At 54.4% G+C, this 12,500-nt stretch overlaps 1 protein-coding gene across 4 annotated transcripts in view; it reads left to right on the top strand.

Annotated features, from left to right (window-relative positions):
* The window catches only part of PBX3 (PBX homeobox 3), a 114,316-nt gene that overhangs the window by 90,848 nt on the left and 10,968 nt on the right, over window positions 1-12,500 (top strand). For all 4 annotated transcript variants that reach the window (XM_054848744.1, XM_054848747.1, XM_054848748.1 and 1 more), the window contains 3 exons: window positions 1,281-1,522; window positions 7,335-7,525; window positions 9,710-9,845. In XM_054848744.1, coding sequence (XP_054704719.1) covers window positions 1,281-1,522; window positions 7,335-7,525; window positions 9,710-9,845 — 569 coding nt within the window. The remainder of the gene's footprint in view (window positions 1-1,280; window positions 1,523-7,334; window positions 7,526-9,709; window positions 9,846-12,500) is intronic.

Raw genomic sequence — 12,500 nt, 5'->3', positions numbered from 1 at the left:
GCTGGGATGTACACGGTTGCATTACATCTCTGATGGAAATGTTGATTCAAGAAGCCACAGCTCTAGTGATTTTTGTACTGCTGTAATTATTTTGAAACTTTCTTTTCGGCACCGTTGATAACAGCTTGGCACCATGCCTGCGTGACCTGATTAAACTTACAAATTGTCAGCCTTGATCTACAGGATGCAGAAGAGATTGCTGACTGAGCATCACTTTGGAAATTCTCGATTTAAAACAAAAATTAGATTTAAAATATTGTCCCCAACAATACAGTGCAAGAGCACTGGCGATTTTAAACATATACCCAGTATACCGGCATCGCGATAGCAGCCAAATTCCTGCACGGCAAGGGGAAGTTTAATTCCTTCTTGTCTGTCCTCAGCCTGTGAGCGGACGCTGTGGAGCGATGTGCTGCCTGGCAGGGGAGCGGGGCAGCCCCGAGCGAGGGGCCGCCGCCGCCTCCGCACCCCGCTCCCCCAGCAGCCATTCCCGGGGGATGCGCCCAGTTCTGTCTCCACCATTTCCCTCCTGCCAGGTGAAATTTCAGCTCCACCTGCGTGGAGCCAGAGGCCGCGGGCAGGGATGGAAATGGCTGCATCCGTGGGATCTGAACGGCAGCACCTCCCTGCTTTTCGCCTGCAGTCTCTGTCATTGAGGAGCAGCTTTTTCCCCAGGCATTTTAAACCAATGCTTGGACCTCATGGGAGGGGTGGAATCCAGTGGTGCAAGTCTCCGTAAGAGTAACGTGGTGCTTAGATCCATTTGGAAGGAAATGAGAACCAAATCAATTCTTTCCAAATAAATAATGCACTTACTTTTACCACACGGTCTTGCATCAAAGTGATATAATGTATAGGATAATGCCAGTCTTGCGTAGATTTAGCTATGTCTTGGAAAACAACCAGAAGGCGTATGTCTCTCTACTCGTGTGAATACTCCTTTAATACTTACAGTGAAGTGTTTAAAAATTCTGCAGGGTCCTTTAAAAGCCTTGTGAAGATGCATCTGCTGTGTGTCGGAACCGAGAGGGTCCTACGGCACTGCCGTCACCCCACGGCACCGGCCGGGCCTTACCTGCCCGGGTTCCGCGACCTGCCCTGGAGGAGGGTGCCCGTTCGGGTGCGCCTGCAGGGACGGAGGAGAGGCCGTGGGCAGGTCCGGTCCCCGTGGCCCTGCGGGGCAAGAGGGCTCCTCGCAGGCATGCAGCGAGCGGGCAGCGGCCAGGCAGATGCAAGAAATACTGACTGTGTTTTCTCTTGTTCTCTCTTTTCTGCCCAAGGTTTGAGCATCCGAGGAGCCCAGGAGGAAGACCCTCCCGATCCCCAGCTAATGAGACTAGACAATATGCTTCTGGCAGAAGGAGTCTCAGGTCCGGAGAAAGGTGGGGGATCGGCGGCAGCAGCTGCAGCCGCAGCAGCCTCTGGAGGGTCTTCAGATAACTCTATTGAACACTCAGATTACAGAGCCAAATTGACCCAGATCAGACAAATCTATCACACAGAGCTGGAGAAATATGAACAGGTCAGACATCAGCCTCTCAGTTGTACGTGTACCTGCCGCTGCTTCCTCCGCACCTCTGCTTGCCAGCGCCCGCCGCTGCCCTGCTCCGGACCACGTCCCCTCCTCCCCTTCCCCACCCCACTCTCCCCGTAATCGCCGTGATGCTACGGGAGTCGGTCGGGCTGGAGGAGCCGCTCGCTGGACCCAGGACGCATGTCTTGCATGCCTGAGTGTTGTCTGTTGCCTGTAACCACATAAAAGCAACACCCGAGCCGTGTTTCTCCCCTTCGAGCTGGCCCAGAGCGGGAGAGAGGAGGAGAGCTGTCTGTCACTCGGTGCCGCTCTCGTGCCCGGTGACGAAGTGTTGCAAGGCTGGGGCTGGCACGTGGGAGCGCAGGCAGGCGAGGGCCGTGCTGGCGGTGTCGGCCCCCGGGCCCCCGAGCAGGCGGCTGGTCGGCCGCGGCAGGTTGCAAGGGAGTGGGCAGCGAGGTGCCAGCGCAGTGCCTGGGCTTCTGGAGCTCCCGCTACGGATAGGAAATACGGAAATCCCGGTTCAGGCGGACACCGGCACTTGGTGTCTTTGTTTGGAGTGAAGTGCGTGCTGCAGGGACCCGTGGGTTTACGTTCACCGCTGGGACCTGGTGACCCACCACATTTGCCCTGCCGGTGGCACTGGGAACGTTTGCCATGTGCTGCCAGCTGGTGCTGGGCACGGTGTGACTCCTGCCCATGGGGTGGGGGGCTGCGCCGCCCCGGGTTCCCTGTAACCTGCGGGAGAGATCGCTGTGCCTCCTCTCTTTTCTGGTTTTGTGATGAGCAACGGCATCAAAGGAGACGGGGGAGGGAAGAATGGCGCGAGACCCCTGGCCCTTGGAAGCCTCAAGCGATGTCTTCATTTTCCCCTCCCAGAGGTGTCCTAATAAAGCCTGTAAACCCTGAGCCTAATCAGCTCAGCGAACCTCATCAGCTGGTGGTTTCCTGAGCTGAGCTGGGGAAGTCCTGTGCTTGCCCCCAGCCCATCACGGCAAAGCGTCGGGCTGTACAGACCAAAACCACAAAAGAGATGTGGAGGCAGTGATAAAACCGCTCGAAACCTCAAGGGCGAGGAGAAGAGCACACCGTGCTGCCCGGCCCCTTCCCCAGCCCCTGCGCTCTGCCTCACACGCTTCCCCTCCCTGCCTCGCCAGCGGGGAGCGGGGCCTGGGCGTCTTGATAGCTCTCTATCCTGCTTTCCCTTTTTTTGTGTGTGAAGACCCTCGGAAAGGTGTCTGGCTACTTTGCTTTGCTTTTTTCTGCCACCAGAAGCAAAGGCCTGGTCTGTGACGGCCATGCTGACGCAGCCGACCAGTGCCGGTGCCGGCCGAGCGTCAGCAGTGGGCAGAAGTGATGGGGTGGGGGGGAGTGGGTGTGGGGCACCGGTGGGGCGTGGAGGAGGAGCAGGGGGATGGTGCCCACCGGCACAGTCCACACAGCACCCCGCTGCAGATGCTGGCAGGACCGTGGCCCAGGCGGCACAAGGCTGGTGCAAGGCCGGCGTGGTTCGGGTGCCGGCAGCGCGGCGTGTCTCAGGCGCCGGCGGCACTGCCTCGTCTGTGCCGCCTCTTTCACCGTGGTGTTCAAGTGGTGAACAAATAACTGAACAAATAACTGACAGGGTCTTTGTGCAAATCTCCTTTTCTCCCTCAAATGACCCCCCCGCCCCCGCACCCTACAAGCACCCCAAATGTCCGGCACGGAGCCTCGGGCTCTCCCTGCACTGTAGCGCTGGGATGGGGCTGGCTGTCGGCGTAACGAGCACCGTCCTGCAGGAGCGTGTCCAATACAGCCTCAGGGACAGGCTGGAGACCGGCCGGGGCCAAAGTGACGGCAGGCCGGTGCCTGCAGCCTTTTCCTGGCAAGTGTCCTTTGACTCTAATAAGTTTAATGATGTGGGGGAAGCAGCAGCATTTTTAGCCCTGTAGCTCCATTTACAAAGGTTTCGGCTGAAATGTCACAGCCATCCGTCCACACCACGGGAAACTTTGGAGGATGCTCAAGTGCTGCTAGGAGAAGGAGAGAGAGGTGGAGCTGATCTGAAACATGTACGCTTCCCTGTTGATCCTGACACCCCGCAACGTCTGCTCGACAGAAATATGATAATTTCCCCAGCCTTGCAGCAAAGTGTCTCCTGCCGGTTTGTCTCAACGCAGCGCCCGTCCCCGCAGACGAGAGGCAGACAGGACTTTGCATCTCTGCCTCCAGCGGCCGCAGGTTCCTGAGAGGCGGGTGCCCTCCTGCAGCCGGGGAGCAGCTCAGCCCCACGCAGGGGCACCTGCCCGGCCGGGGAGCGGTGCCTGCCATTCTCTCTCCTGGCGCAGGCGCTCCTGCGGCCCCGCCGCAGCCGGCAGCAGGAACCGGAGCGGCTTCCTGGAGACGCTTTCCAGGCAGAGTTTGATCCTGACATTTGTTGCCAGTTAGGGAAATGCACTTGGAGAAAAAAAAAAAAGAGAGAGAGAGAAATGGAAAGCGTGTCACGCCATCACACAGCTCTCCCCTTGCCGTGCGCCGCGAGAAATGGCCGTACACAGGCAGCTCCTTCCATAATTTACAGCTACTATAATAGAGATGACATATTGAAAGCTATCTTCTATAATTACACTGAAATACATTTTTTGCTGTAGGCAAAAGTACTGTAAGGGTCCCAGGCCTCCTGGAGCAGCTGGGAACCTGCTTCCTGAATTCACAGATGTCTTCTGAATTCACCCCACATTGGGGTGAAGTGTGGCTGCTTGGAAGACACCACCAGCCCCACGGAGCGCTGGCTGGCGCCGTGCCCCTGAAGACTGTTTTGGGCCATTTCCTCTCTTTTCTTGCGCTCGTCTGAGGAGTCTTGATGAAGCATTAAGGCTAGCGGGAGCATCCCCGCTCCTACAAGGTTTCTGAGCAGGTTAACAAGGCCATCCCTTATAACCTGACATTATTAATAATGTCTCGGGCACCAAGCAGAGGCCTGAAAAATAGTACTGAAAAAGGGATCAAGTATCTCGGATGCTATAAATAAACGAGAGAAAACAAGACAAAGCATCAGAGTCTTCTGAGCTTACTTCCACTCTGCTGCACTGAAGTAGCTCTGCAGATGGGAGGTGCTGGTGAAGATAAATTCAAACCAGGCTCTCTAAGTAGCTGTAACCAAATGAAGTCTCATCAAGAAATTCAAGTAAATTCAGGGAAAGATTTTTGCTTGGTGAAAGCAAGAAACTCACTTTAGCTTTGAAACGTTCAGTTTTTGATACTCTATTCGTGGAGAAATATTTCTCATAGAAAAGGCATATCTGAAAATATTTTTAATGCAACAGTTGCCATTCTTATTATACTTTAAAATTGAATTCCCTGGATCGGCAAACAAGGGGGCATGTGGCAAGCTGTGTGAAATGTTCTTTCAGTGCCAAATACTTGGATTGAGCTGTATCTCTGGGACAGTCAGAGCCACGCTCTTGTCTCAGGGAGGCACTTGCTGCATTTCGGTGCCCACGTTACCTTACCTCTGTGCATCGCCATTTACCAGATGAGCCAAAGCAGATGCTTTTGCCATCGGTCGGATGGCTGAACCCAAGCTTTTGCAGGCTAGGACTATCCAGGCAGCTTAGGATCTGACACGCAGGAAGGATGCGAGGTGCAGCAAGGCCGGTGGAGCAGGTACTGGCGGCTGCCTCCCCCTGCTCAGGCCGGGGGCTGCCGTGCTGCCCTGGGGGCTCGGAGCCCGCTCCTGCGCCAGGCGGGTGAGGTCACCTGGGACAAGTCCTGCTCTCCCCGGGTGAGAGGAGGGTGGCTGGGGTGCTCAGGGCAGTGTCCCCGTCTCTTCGGCGTGGCGACAGGGCATGGCGCCTGGTCACCTCCGCGAGCTGTGCTGCCTGAAATGGCAAAACAGAAAGAAAGAAAATAGGGCAATGGGAAGCGAGGATGAGAAGTGTCCAACTCCTTAACCTGGAGCTCAGAAAGCCTTGAGAAAAGCAGGGAGTGGCAGCTGGCGGGATGAGCCGTTGCGTCCGCCCTGGTGTGGAGCGGCGGCAAGCTGGTGCGGCACCGTGACCTCAGCGGTGACAGGCACAGGGCGCGGGCACTGAGGCTCACCGAGCCTCGCCAAGCCTCGCCAGAGCGCTGCCTCCAAACGGGTGCTGCAAGGATGTAAATTAGCCTGTAATTTACTTTCAGTAGTGTAAAGAAAAAAAATCACTTTGCCTGAAGTGTATGCATCTTTCTTAAGGGTGTACCCAGATTTTAATTATCTAAATGTAAATACTTAACGAATTTTACTTAGAGTAATGAGCTAAAGTGCACACTACATAAATGAGATGTTCTAATTAATCATGTATGAACTACTGGTTTAAAGAAAAGCTATGTGAATTCTGCGAATGTTGGGCTATTGCCAAATTGCTAATCAGCATTTGCATTCATAGATGGCTTCACTTAATAAGTTGTGAGACGTTCAGCAAATGTTATAGGAAATTATGAGTTTTTAGATGCATAAACTTTTCACTTTTAACTCTTTCCCTCACACAATCTATTGACATGCAGGAGAATCCCTGAAAATGTAGCTGTCAGACAAATTACGTAGGTATTTTTCACCCTGGCTTTAGAGGAAAAAGGGGAGCTAGAGTCAAACAGATACGTAACGTATGTGGTCTGGACGAGATACTTGCAGCGTTTCCTCCGCGTGATTTACTGACTGCTGAGCATCGTGCTCATCGCCCGTTACATTAGATGCAGGAGAGTGAAATCCTTTGGCCTTATTCAGGCGTGATGGCAGCCCAGCGGTGCGTTACGACGGCTGGCCCTTGCGCAGCCAACGCGCAGACCTGCCTTGAATACATCCACCTTCGCCTGATACGGGTTCGGGGAGCAGGGAGCAGTTTGCCTTGCTCTGCCCGCAGACCCCGTGGGGGCCAGCGCGGTGCCCGGCCCCTCTCCTCTTCCCAGGGCTCCGTCGGGATGGGGGTCGGTCAGTGCCCAAAACGTGCTCGAATGCCAGGCTGGCCCCGGGGAAGGGATTAGCCCTGTGGCTGCCATGCAGCTCTGCCTAGTAAACAGCAGCCCCAGGGTTTGTTTTTGGAAGAGATAAGGGAGACATAAATCAGCAGAGTTCATGGCAGCTTCCAGCCTGCGTGGGGGAAGCCGGGATGCCGGTGTGACAGCCACCTGGTCATGCGGAGGCTCAGATCAGGCAGCGTCTGTTGATGATGCAGCCTGGAGAAGTTTATATCATCATGTCCGTTCACCTGCGTAGTCTGGGACTGATAATTGATGGCTCCTCGTGCCTTCCCTCCTCCAGCGCCTCGGCAGTGCGGTGTGGGCCAGGCTCGGGCACGGCTTCGCTGAAAGCCATCTTCTAAGGGGATACACATGGCATCTCAGACAGGTCTAGAGACCCTCACCTGCTGCGGGGTGTGAAACCCTGCCTGCTGCCTGCGTGGGGCTCGGCGGGTCACAGGACAGGCAGCCCTTGCCAGGTTTTGCTCACTTGGCTGCTGAGCGTGTGCTGGTCCCCACTCACATCCACCTCCTGCCCGCGGCCGTGCCACACGCCGATCCCCACCTCCCCTCTGCACCGCAGTCTGCCTGGGCACGTGGGCACATTGAAAGGGATGAGTGCGGAAGGAGCTGTGCCGCGGTCGCTCGGCTCCCCTGGCTGCTGCAGGACGGTCCTGGGTCTCACATCTGTGTGTGTGCGGAGAGGACAGGCAGAGCGAGGGTCCCCCAGCCCCCCCGGTGCTGCCTTCCCCCCTGCATCCAGGCCCGAGGTTATGTCCTTGTGGGACGGCACAAAACCATTTCTAAGGCTCTCCTTCCTTCGCAGGCATGTAATGAATTTACCACACACGTGATGAACCTTCTCAGAGAACAGAGCCGGACACGTCCCATTTCTCCCAAGGAGATTGAAAGGATGGTGGGCATCATTCATCGAAAATTCAGCTCCATCCAGATGCAACTCAAACAAAGTACTTGTGAAGCAGTAATGATTTTAAGATCAAGGTTCCTCGATGCCAGGTAAGGCAGAGGCGAGTGCCCCCGGCTCTTTCTGGGGGGGAAGGGACAATCACTGGGCAGCCCAGGGAGAGCCTGGCCCAGGGACTGGGACGCGCTGGGAGAGGCTGCTCTGCCCGGGAAAAGCCCAGGGCCCTCGTCCTTCACCCAGCAGCGGCTGGGAAAGGGGGGTTCCTCACAGAGCTTTCATAAACACCAGTGTCTTTCCTACACATTTTAGTGCAAAGATGAGGTTTGGTTACCTGACGCTTGCTGGTTTACCCTGCCTGTGCGGGAGCCACGTAGGATTTGTGCAAAGGGCTGTTTTGTCACCCCGGCAGTTATTTAAATGGCTGCCGGTGCCGATGTCTCGCAGCATAAGGCCAGCCTTGCAAAACACTGACCCCGTAATGGAAGAGCTAAGTTCTCTGGGAAGAACGTGCCCAGGGGCTGCGGCTGGCGCTGGGTTCGCAGCTGCGCGTGCCCGAGGTAAAAAGGGTGATGATGCTTCCAAAAGCCAGATTTGCTGGCCCCTTTCCCAACAAGCTGTTGCCTGACTGGGGTGCGGGAGAAGGCAGCACCTTCTGAACCGCTCACAGCCAGCACACGTGTCTCCCGGACACCCGTGTCACCACCGGGGCTCAGCACCGTCCCCACAGCCCGCCGGCCTCCAAAGTGGGGTGTGCTTTCTGCAGGCTGCAAGGAAGCAGGCAGGTGGGGCTTAGGAGAGGGTTGTATGCGCAGCCAGATTTGTTCGGAAGCCCTGATGAGGTGGGGTGTCCATCCCCAGCCCCATCCCTTTCGCAGGGCTCCTCCGCAGAGCGGGACGCTGGCAGCTGGCAGAGCTGAGCCCGGCAGAGCAGGGAGGAGCAGCAGGCACCACGCAGAGCCTCCCTGCAGCAGCTAGCTCATGCTTCACACCTGAAAGCTGTGAGGAGCTAAACAAGAGCAAAATAATTTTATTAACAAGGAGGTCACTGGCAGGTGTGGCAAATTAGGGTAATTACAAACAGTTGGAGGAAATGTCTATGGAGAGCTCCAGTAACTGCAAAAGGTAAAGCTTGCAGATGCACATTTTAAAGTGATTTCTTTAAAAAGGAGGAAGGTAAATAAGGCAAAATGAGCGGAAGCACAGTAATGAGATAAACATAGCTCTAGGGAGAGAGCCTGCCTGCTCCAGGATACAGCGTAGTTAGCAGCATTGTGATACCGCTGGAAGAGAGCGCTGGGGATTGCCACTCGGCTGCCTGCTGGCCTGGGGCACAGGCAGTTTGATTGCAACCAGCCCTGAGGGGAAGGGAGCTCCGAAGGAAATGTTTAACTGGTGCTTTCCAGAGGATGTTCTGGGGAGGCGAGCGGCCGATGTTGGCTGGGAGGGAAGGCACTGCAGCTGTGCAGGTGCTGCCACTGTAACCTGTGCAGCGAGAGCGTGGCAGTGGGCTGGCTGCCTGCCGTGCTGGAGGGGCTGTGCCGCTCCCCGGCCGGCACTGCCTTGCTGCTGGGCCGGTGGGAGCACGTGCCAGGCGGCGTGCTCTGGAAGGGCTTCGCTTTCTGGTGAGGCTGCATGCCTTGGTACCTGTCCCACACGGCACGAGAGCCTGGGCCCTGCTCAGCCCTCGGTGGGAGGGTGTAGAGATGGGTCCCCTCTGCAAAGCCCTGAACGCCGCTTGCTGAGGGAAAGCAGTTAGCTCAGTGAGTGCTGTGTGAGGATGTGGCAGTGGGGCCGCCCCGGCCTCTTCTGCTGGGCTCACTCCAGGCACCTATGCAGAAGTTGCAGCTGACCTGCTGCTGAAGGGAAGGAGGTTCGTTAGGCTGCCGTCAGCACAGAGCCATTTAATGGCAGAGTTTTGGGTTGGGTGTGGAGGTGCTGCAGGCAGGCTGCCCAGCTCCCTGCCCTATCTCTTGCTTCATTGTGTTTTCTGCCACAGCACACGATGCAGCCCGTGCGCCTGTGGGATGAAGCCCTGTGCAGAGGGGGATCCCTGCACGGCCAGGCGTGGGTGGTGCAGCCTGCTGCCCCCTCGGCACAGCGCCCAGGGCCCAGTGGAGGGCTGTCCTGGGGGGCTCGGGGGTACTGAGATGGTGCTGTTGTGTTGCTGCGTGCTGTGGTGTGACATGTGGAACAAGGGCTGCTTCTGCCCCAGCTGACCCTGCCGGAGTCCTGTTTGCATCCAGAAGAACAGCCTTGGTTTTCCTTTCTTGTTTCAGACGGAAAAGGCGTAACTTCAGTAAACAAGCCACAGAAATCTTGAATGAGTATTTTTACTCTCACCTCAGTAACCCCTACCCCAGTGAAGAAGCCAAAGAAGAGCTGGCAAAGAAATGCAGCATCACAGTATCACAGGTAAGCAGCGGGGGGAGCGGGTCCCATCCCTCCATGCCCCCGGCAGCGTGTCGACCTCCTCGCTCCCCTTGCAGGACTACCGTCTCCCTCCGGGCGCTGGGATGCGCTTCCAACGGAGGCGTGTGATACGGAGAAGGTCGCTGCCCAATGCACCTCTGTAATCCCTTGAAATGTAAATTATTGACCGTGATAAAGGTCAGCAGGGTGATGGAATGTGACTAAGCTCTGCAGGAAGGACAGCGTGCCTGCGGGTGGCCGGGGTTGCGCTGGGGTAAAAAGTGTGCGCGTACAAAGATGAAGATAGAAATAAAAAAGTCTATAAGGTTAGCACCCTACTTCACGTCAGCTTTCTCTTTGCACGCTCAGTAAGATTCCTTGCTGAGCCTAACTGTCTGTTATGAATTCGTTACAACTTACCATTATTTCAGGGGAAGGCCGGTTTATTGACAAACATATAATCTATTTCTATAGATCAGAATTTCTTTGATTGCTTGAAGTTGTTTTTCTAAGCCAGCCAGAAATTCAGCCTCTCGATATACTGAAGTGACATGAATGGTTTCTCTGTAGCAAAAATGTATTAGGCAGTTTTGCTCCTTTTATCACATATAACAGATGTTACTGTGAAGTTAATATAAAAGACCCAGCATCTTCCTAATCAGAAATGTGCACTGTCGTTGGCTACGGCTACTTTCTGTATAGGCCAGAGTACGTTTACAACTCTGGACCAGTGTCTCACAGGCTGATGACCCTGCTCCATCGAGCTGTTCTTCACCTTTCCTTCACCAGATAGCTTAAAAAGCAAAACAACACTTTGCGTTTCTTGTGGCCTGTACGTTTGATAGAAAACCGAATTATTCCCGCAGCAGATCTGGCTCATGCAGCTTGGGAAAGGTTGCACTTGGGTGGCAGGGAAAGCTCGCCAGCAGTTGCCAAGCTCTGCAGCCACCCTGTTGCCCATCGCGAGGGCCAGTGTGCCGTCTCCTCCCAGCTCCATCAGCTCTGCTTATCAATATTTCAGGTCCTTTAGAGGAACAATGCCTGCGGCAAATGTGTTAACTATTAATGATTGCAGGCTGCAGTATTGGCATTATTAGCAATGCAACCTTTAGCTTTATAATTAAGACCTGAGTTGAGATTTACTTTATAGGTCTCCCTTGAATGCATGAAAAATTCAGGCACTTTATTGAAGACTTTCAAATGAAGGGCCATCCAGCTCCCCCAAATTTGATATTACTTAATTGCCTTTGGATGCACCCTCAACACAAACCCTAGCAAACTGCCCTATGACATGAGAGGCCAGTGGAGCCGCGTGTCTGCCTTGCTTGTTCCTCGGCATGCAGCACACGCCGCGCTCTGAGCGGGGTGGGAAGTGCGTGTGCCGGGGGAAGGTAAGGCATGGAGGTGGGGACAGTTTCTCCCAGTCCACTTACAAGTGGCTGTGGTGATGGGCAGGAATTTTTGGGGGAAATTCAGTGCCAAACTCATTTCCTCTTGAATTGCTCCTTCATCGGTCTTAGCATCACACAAACCACTGCAGAGCACGTGAGTACCTGGGCACCTTGGTCTGCAGCCCTACGTCTCGTTGCTGATTTCTGTCCTTTCGGCACAAGATGGTTTATAGCAATTCCTCCAGTCAGTCGTGTCCAAAAATCTTCCCGCATGAGCTGAGGCAGCCTGCTGTGTAGTCAGGAGAGACAACGCCATCAACACCAAACTAAAAATTCTCTAACTCTGCTGGCAAAATGCAATTGGGAGAGATTACATGGTAGAGAGCACAACAGACCTGCTGAAGAGACGTTTTCTGTCCACCCAGCGGACAGTGAATTGTGCCTGGCAGAGAAGGAGTTAGTGATCCCGCAGAGTGGACAGATAAAAAGCTAGATCTAGATAAGGCTGAAGTGACTGAAGGAAATGAGATGGAACATTTGAGAAACCATAACTGATTGCTTCTAGTGCTAATAGATCTGATTTCTTTCTTAATTGTTTGTTTGATAAGATTTAATGTATATGTTGTAGAATGAAATAAAAGGCAGGCAGATGGTCCAAAAACGTAGCAGCAGCAGTGAGCTTGTGACATGAATATAGGTTTGTCTCTTTAATATTTGATACGAGCATGAATTAGTTGTTTCTTGAATCCATTAGGAAGTCTGGGTGAGCGATGGGAGTAGCTGCGCCGAGTCCTTCGGAGCACCGCGTACAGCAGCCCGAGCTTTGCAGGGTGACACTTTGCAGCCTGGAGCAAGGGCAGCTCTGACCACGCAGTCCAGGCACAAGCTGCCAGAGAGGCAGGTGTGGGGCCACGGCCGGGGCTTCGCTCTGACAAGATATTATAAACAGCTAGGAAGAGCTCCGGATGATGGGGAAGCCTGAAAACGGGGCAATGCATCATCTAATGGGAGAGAAGCATGTACGTGAGAGAGGGAGTGCCTGTGATCAGCTGGTTGCTTAAGTTCCTGATAGATCTGCTGTCACAGATAGAAAATGTGAATACTATGGATATCCTAATCTTCGATTTTCAAAGGCGCTTCCAAAGGCCGCATGGTGGGACTGCAGGGCTAGTTGGTATTTGCTAGGTCAAACTGGGCTGGAGTTGTCTTTCTTTGTACTGAAAAATGTATGTATTTTTGAGGCCATCTAGCAGAAAAGCTCTGAGCG

Source organism: Grus americana, chromosome 20 (genome assembly GCF_028858705.1).
Source record: "Grus americana isolate bGruAme1 chromosome 20, bGruAme1.mat, whole genome shotgun sequence".
In the NCBI taxonomy this organism is placed as follows: Eukaryota; Metazoa; Chordata; class Aves; order Gruiformes; family Gruidae; genus Grus; species Grus americana.
This window is presented reverse-complemented; position numbering and strand designations above follow the sequence as displayed.